Raw genomic sequence first — 7,424 nt, 5'->3', positions numbered from 1 at the left:
ACTCACCTGAGCAGAGAATCTCCTGCTGAGTGGTTCACGAGTGAAAAAAAAACTCCGGAGAAAGTCCTGACCCAATACTGAAGAAATCCCCTGGAGTTAATGTCTGAAAAACGGCTTATGAGCATCTGCAATAAGGTGCGACTTGATTGAATATAAATGGACATTATATAACTTTGGCCGTTGGGAGGGTCTCACAATCAAAACAATAATCAAAAGAGCTCATCTGAAGAGGTTGTGAAGATCTTCACCACCATTTCTTGACCCGCAATCTTCTTGAGTCTCTAGGAGAGATTCAGTGACAGAACGTGCACCAAACGGCAATGAATAATCATGATCCTTTACAAGAGAACAACACAAAGACTAGACTGGCTAACTGACTTTCAGTCACTTTTCACGACGTGCCACCTCATAAATCACACAACATTCTGGTCAAACCCTGAGGCTCAAAGATGTGTGAATTCATTATCAGATACAGTGGCAGCATAGAACATTGATAAATGATCACAGACAGACAGACAATGAAATGGAGCAATCTCTGATGTGTCAGATATGGGATTTTCCTACAAGGATTAATGGATTCAGTTTGAAACTGTTGAAGAGATTAATAACTGAAGAGCTGCGATCGATTCTGAAGATCCGTCGGTTGCCTCAGAGGTTTCTTTTTTATATATATAAAAATCCTGTCATCTCACACATCATCAACTTTCTCATCAGTATTTTATGTTGAGACTTGTAGAATAAAGTTTTTTAATCAATTTTCTTTATTAAAGCACATGAATACAAAGACCATGCAGGATACACTACAAAAGGAACAATAATATAGATTATATTACATCTCACATCAGCCGTGAGATTTAATGCTCACAAGATGAATCTGTACAGAATTGCTCAGATGTATTTTCATCAACCTTGTGAAAATCCTGTTATTTGCGCTACAAAATCAAAGCCGTCATCTTGAATCTTTTAAAGTTAAATAGGAAGAAATGTAAGATTGGTAGTTAACATCACTCACGTCAAATAAACATCAGAGAATAACAACAAAGCGGCTTTTCTGTGGATGGTGACATTTTGTTTCATCTCTTTTCCTCAACATCCTAAAAAGGAAAATAAAAAACAAAAGAAATTTAGGTTAAAAAAACAAATACCAGAGAGATTTTATATACTCTCATGTTGTTGTCGCCGTACTTACCAAATTTTACTGACAACAGCCAGAGGCATTAAAACAACGACTCCGACAAGCAGCACAGTTGCACCAGCATACAGCAGATAATCTGAAAGCACAAAACATGAATCATTCTGTCGATCCGAAACCTCACTGATATACAGGCATTGATTTGAATAACTCTGAACTTTAAATGGAAATATACCAAGTGACCACGTGTGACGACGCTCAGACTCATTGAGCTCAGGAGGTTTAGAAGGAACACTGCTGCTTTTCAAAGATGTCACTACAATGAACATCAAATACAAACCTCACAATATATCCAATATTTATCATTGAAATGTTTGTCCTGTAAATCAATGTTTTACTCACTGAACACTGATCTGTTATGAAGCACGTCATGAATCATGTTGCACGTCCGCAGGTCGGCATTGTGCACGCCTCTGCACGAACAAGGACGGTGCAGCACTGTGCCCAAAGTGTCTACGAAGGCCACTTTGCATTCAGGATCTGCCCCGAAGATGAGAGCTGGATCCATGCCGGCGAGACATTCATCCACATGTTCGCCACACTGATCATTTTCAAAGCTCCAGCATTTGGCTCGGACGTTTTCTAACAGGTCACTAAATCAGAGGAAAAAACATTTTTAGTTGCTGGGTCACTTTGCATTCTGGGTGTTTTAGAGAAATATGCACAGCGCATTTCAACACCCTTAACACCCTGTTGGCCGGCTGATGATTCCAGATAAAATGTTCTGTTCAATTTAAATTTTGGGACAGATGGCACTGATAAAATATACGAGAGATATTTGTCACAACATGAAATTTGAATATTTCCTTGTGGATATTTCAACTTAATTGGATGCAAGTTAGTTTTTGCCAAAAACCTGTTCTCCGTGACGGCCCAGTTTGTGCCCTGAGATCTAATTCATCAGCTCACTCGTAAATCTGCAGACACGCTAGCATTGCTTGGTTATTTTGGATTTGCTGTTGTTGTGACATATAGGAGGTAGAAGCAGGTTTACAGATCAGGGGGGTGATGGTTGGATTCCCAATCCCAAATATCATAAAAATGGAATAGAACTATAACCAAAACCTTCTACTTTATTCCAAATTAGATTAGCACTTTAATAACTTTCTGTAGTATTTCTGAAGTGTGCAAAACAAGGTATAGAGAACCATAATATGAATTTACCTGCAGAAACCATCATCAAGACACTGTTTAACTCTCTCCTGGCAGATCCGGGTCTCGTCTGCACACGGGCCGCTGTGCAGAGACGTTTTCATCTGCAGGCAGCTCTCATCGGAAGCATCGCACTCACACATGACCAGCATCTCTGCCACATTCTGCGGCATGCTCCCGTAGAAGTGCCTCGTCACTTCCTGGCAGAGGTCACGGTCGCACGGATCCGCCGTACACGCCTGGAGAACAGATATCAGGTGCTTGTTGCAAATGGTGTCACCGAGACAAACCGTCATCTGGTCAAAGCAGGACTCAGTACCATCGTACACTATGAGAAAAGGAAATTGAGAGAATGAGACAGTGCAAATAAATCACTTTTGTATTGAATCAATTCAATATCTTCTCACTTGAGGTCAAATCAAAATCAAATAATTACCATGGCCGATTAAAGTGCTTGACTCCCAGTCCACCACTGTGCTCCTCTTCTGGTGACTCACTGTACAAATAATAGAAAGGCTGATTAGCTGTTTCTGCCACAAATGCCTTTTAAAACCAACCTGCTGTTCACAACACTCATTCTGCGGCACAATAGTGGCTGTTCATTCATCACCATACCTCTTTGGTAAAAACAAACAGTAATTCCACCTATAAATGCTTATCACAGAGACCCACTGAGAATACTGCACCTGGCTTTCTGTGGCATTGTTCGGCAAGCGCTTGTATGGAGTCGCACCGATCCTCCTCCTCCTCCTCCTCCTCCCAGGCACACACACACCCTCGCAGTGAGGGAAATTGGTCCAGTGCGGTCTGGATGGTCATGTTACAGGCCTCTGAGCCCTTTATTTGGCACCCTTCATCTTGAATGACACAAACACAAGAGGGAGGTAGAAAAACAGGATTTTCCGTAAGCGTGCAAACTCTTGTTTGTGCAACAGGTGTTTCCCAGCATGCGCCCGCTGCTCTGTGAAAGTTCTGTGCAGATTATATGTCGACAAAATCAGATGTAATGAGCTCTGATATCAAAACAAAGCTTTATTCCAAAAGGCAGGTGGGGGCCTCTTTATTTCTATTATCTATTTATTCAGTTATACAGACTTTGCCCTCAGCTATTGCCTCAGTTATTACATTTAGGCTATGCTCCAAGAAGTGCAATCCAATTAAACAGCTTCATGTCCTGAGCTTCCTTAGAAAATGCAATCATTACTTTTATAACGCCTGTAGAACACGTATGGATGACAACATGTTCCCGTCCCCCTTGTGAGCAGAATTAGTGGATTGGAAATTGTCATTTTTTTTACCTTTACAGATGCCGCCGTAAAACGCCTGTTCGCTCTCACATAAATCTGACATGCAGGTATCCACAGCAGCCCAACAGTCGGGGGGTGCAGACGAAACCCTGATGCTGGATATCTGAGGAATAACAATCCCTGAAATACAAGTGCATGACAATTTATGTTAAAAGCTGATTATATCTCAATTTTTAGCATTAGATTCATCAATATTTCTAGTAGTTGTCTCCTAGAAAATGCAGGTTCGATACATTCAAGTTTAACATCAATGGTTATACGCACATCTTTTTGTTGACTGTATTGTACATGCATTAGAAACTATACAACTCACACAGCTAAGTTATGGTTATAGTCACACACAGTCTGGTTTAAAATTTAAAATCAGATGTTCCATAGTTGACTTCGACTCACCGAGGATGACCACAGCTTCCACATGTGTCAGTTGCATGATAGCTGCTGTGAAGCTGTGACTTGACACTGGCGCCCTCCTGCAGCCGGTCTGTGCCTCTCGTCTGTGTTGGTACATGAAAGCTGGGACACACCACCCAGAGTCAACAGGATGTAACACATCTACTGGAGGCTCTGCGCTGCTCAGTGTAATGACATGACACACACAGCTGGTTCACAAACACAACAGACCTGAAAGAACAGCACAAACAAATATTTTATACCAACATAATGATATCACTCTGTGTTTCTTTACAGGTAGGAACAAACAACCTTTTTTCTTTTTTTTTTTGCTGAAGGCTTTAGAAGTTGGGATTAAAGGGATTTTTTTTAATTAAGTTATCTACTCACCACTATGACGATGGAGGGGTGGCTGAAGTGTCCAGAAGCCTCCAACTTTCAAATTCGACTCGAAACAGCATCATTTACACCGTCTGGACACTGACACCACAGGAGCAGTACGGAGGCAGGTTGTGTTTTTTTTTCAAAAATTGTCTCAGCTATAATCAGTGTTCATCCGATCATAAAGCTGGATCATATACTGGCTACATGGATATGGAAGGGTTCACTTGAAGTGACAAACCTACAAGTAAGGGACTTTGGGGGCCCCAGGCAAAAAAGGCCCCAGGCAAACTTCAAATTATTATTCTATGGTCAAAATTATGAACAAAGTTTAAGAAGTTGAAGTGTATACCCTAACCACCATCTTGGACATGTCATACACATATTTAGATACTCACGTCTTCAACCAAACCACTGAAACTATTAATATGTTTTTTGCAGAAAGCTTGTGGCATCGGCTCTCAACCATGGTGTCATGGAAGTCTCCTGTACATTAAGGGTAAAAAGTTTAATGGTACAGTATTCGTTGGTGTGGACTAACGCAATCAGACATTCTCAGGAGCCCCATCTCTGCTCAGGGCCCCAGGCAATAGCCTGCTTTGCTGCTACTCTGCAGTTTCCCAATTTAATGTCTATCCGCTCATTGTCTTACTTTTCTTTCCTGATTGACAATGTACCTGTTTAGTTTCACCTGCTTCTAGACACAGATTGCAGCTGTTCACCGAGACAACGCTCACTAGGCTAACTTGACCTGCTGAGCACCGAACTCTGGCAAAGTGAGCAGGAAGGAGGTGAACATGTGTGTTTTTCCCTCACTAGTAAATGGAGAATAAAAGCGTCTAAATACTGGACTTTAGTTCCTCTGGTTGGCAGATACACGAAGTGATGATAATGTTGCTCCGTGTTTCCTGAATGTGTAAATAGGCGACTGTTTGCTAAGTGATGAGCAATAATATATTTATTTACCTACGCAAGCCCATTTTATTTTATTGTTACTGAACTGAATGTGTGGTTTTATGCAGCCCACAGATGAGAGACAACAATATAGGCAGATCTTTTTTTATTGATTTGAAGGAATACAGACATGAGGAATAAACTCACAACTAAACAATCCACAGCTCACAATAGAACAGAAACACTGAGTCCGAAGAAGGTGGAGTCAAGGACAAATGAATGGATGGTGAAGATCAAAAAGTGTTTTACCAAAGAAATAAATCACTGTATTGAATATGACAGAAATGGAGACGATTTTCAACATACTGGCTTTTTTTGTTAGTTCAGTTTGAGGTTCACGGGATTTATAAGCTCACTAAAACCCTACAGCCATTGATTGGATGAAACTTTTGTCCAATCGCAAAAATACAAAATTGAATGTTGGTTGTGCTGAAATTGTATCTTCTTTCTGTTAAGCTAATGATATAAAACTAGAACTGACACTTTTCTTGTAACACAGCATTCAAACAAAAACAAAAAAGCATCGGCTGCTTTCAAGAACAAATGCAAAAGAAAAATAAGAAATACATTGAGGTTTCACAAAATGTTGACAAAGCATTGACGACAAAGTTAAATTATACTCATAAATGATCATTAAATACAAATTCAGCTCTGTTGCTACAGTGTGTGCTCCGTTTATGCACATTAGATGGAACAAATGCATCACAGCAGACATGTCACCACAGCTCTTCACTGCTGTTTCAAAGCATTTGAAAGTAGCATTTTGTTTTGTTTACAGATCATAGATGATTTTACACACGATGTGAGATCTGACGAAGTTTCACAGCTTAAAAATGTTCAGTTTCACAGTTTAAAATGATCAGATTTAAATGGGACCTTTTTTATGCTAATCTTTGTTTTGTAACATCACATTACACATAATTCCATATTAAATGTGGCCCATAACTAATAAATAAATAAATAAAATGAGGTACAGTAAACGTATGTAAACTAATCCACATGAAGCAAAACTTCAGAAGTCGCGCTCCTTTGAAGTATGGGTTCCAACGTATTTTTTAAATTCTTTTGAAAATTCTCTTTATTGTCATCCGTTCCGAGCAAATCTTGTTCTCCCAGAACAGCATAATTAAATAGAATTACACTATTATGTAGGGAACATGAACCTTAAATGTTCAAAATGACATTAAACTGTGTAAGATCAAGTAAGCTGAAGGCTAATTAATACGCTTTGTTTAAAACCCACTCACTTCACTGTTAATCAACACATAGTGACTCTCATATGGTAAAATGCTCAAATCAAGTCCATTCATTTGTTGAGCACATTCAAAACATGCAGCAAATAAGAATCATGGTGCAAGCTGAAGTAAAACATATTCAAATAAACAAAACGAGAACAGAATCAGTCTCATGGCAAATTCAAGTAAAGTTAAAAACCACAGTTAAATAAACAATACATTTTTTAAAAAATGACAAATATTCCAATGCAATATGTTGATATAGACTTCAGCTTGAAAAGAAAATTTGTGTTTGTTAAACTGTTGAAAAATGGAAGTAAAGGCCAATGCATTGCATGGCTTTGTTGATGAAGGACACTGTACGTTGGAAAAGAGCATTTTATAAGATATCTTTGATTTTCAAAGATCCCACATCCAAGAATCAAGAGTCTCGTCAAAAACGTCAGACATGCGAGCACAGTTTGCTGATGTTAATGTAAGATTAAACTTTCAAATTCAGCAAAAGTCATATTTTTATACAGATCATTCACATGATTATTTAAACTCCTGTTTCTTTTATTCCCACTGCTCAGGTGCATCGTTCAAATTATGTTAAAAACCTGAACTTTTAGCCAACTTTAAATCTGAGCTTGCTCAATATTGCATATGCAGGGTTGCTACCTGCAAATACATTCAAAAAGATTCATGGGATCAATATATTATTCTGTAATAAAATATACTAAAGTGTATGTGCTTATATTTCTTCCTTTTAGAAGAAGAAGAAGAAGAAGAAGAAGAAGAAGAAGAAGAAGAAGAAGAAGAAGAAGAAGAAGA

The 7,424-nt window shown here is 38.9% G+C and overlaps 1 protein-coding gene across 1 annotated transcript in view; it reads right to left on the bottom strand.

Annotated features, from left to right (window-relative positions):
* Positions 1 to 456: 456 nt before the first annotated feature.
* The window catches only part of LOC117775972 (orexin receptor type 2-like), a 28,572-nt gene continuing 21,604 nt past the window's right edge, over positions 457 to 7,424 (bottom strand). The window contains exons 7-15 of the mRNA XM_034609607.1: positions 4,045 to 4,164; positions 3,643 to 3,771; positions 3,031 to 3,201; positions 2,781 to 2,840; positions 2,357 to 2,672; positions 1,535 to 1,785; positions 1,368 to 1,448; positions 1,190 to 1,271; positions 457 to 1,094 (exon numbers count right to left, since the gene is read on the bottom strand). Of these exons, the coding sequence (XP_034465498.1) occupies positions 1,025 to 1,094; positions 1,190 to 1,271; positions 1,368 to 1,448; positions 1,535 to 1,785; positions 2,357 to 2,672; positions 2,781 to 2,840; positions 3,031 to 3,201; positions 3,643 to 3,771; positions 4,045 to 4,164 (1,280 nt within the window). The 3' untranslated portion in view covers positions 457 to 1,024. The remainder of the gene's footprint in view (positions 1,095 to 1,189; positions 1,272 to 1,367; positions 1,449 to 1,534; positions 1,786 to 2,356; positions 2,673 to 2,780; positions 2,841 to 3,030; positions 3,202 to 3,642; positions 3,772 to 4,044; positions 4,165 to 7,424) is intronic.

Source organism: Hippoglossus hippoglossus, chromosome 15, assembly GCF_009819705.1.
Source record: "Hippoglossus hippoglossus isolate fHipHip1 chromosome 15, fHipHip1.pri, whole genome shotgun sequence".
Taxonomy (NCBI): Eukaryota; Metazoa; Chordata; class Actinopteri; order Pleuronectiformes; family Pleuronectidae; genus Hippoglossus; species Hippoglossus hippoglossus.
Note: the sequence above shows the minus strand (reverse complement) of the source record. Positions and strands in the feature narration are given on the sequence as shown.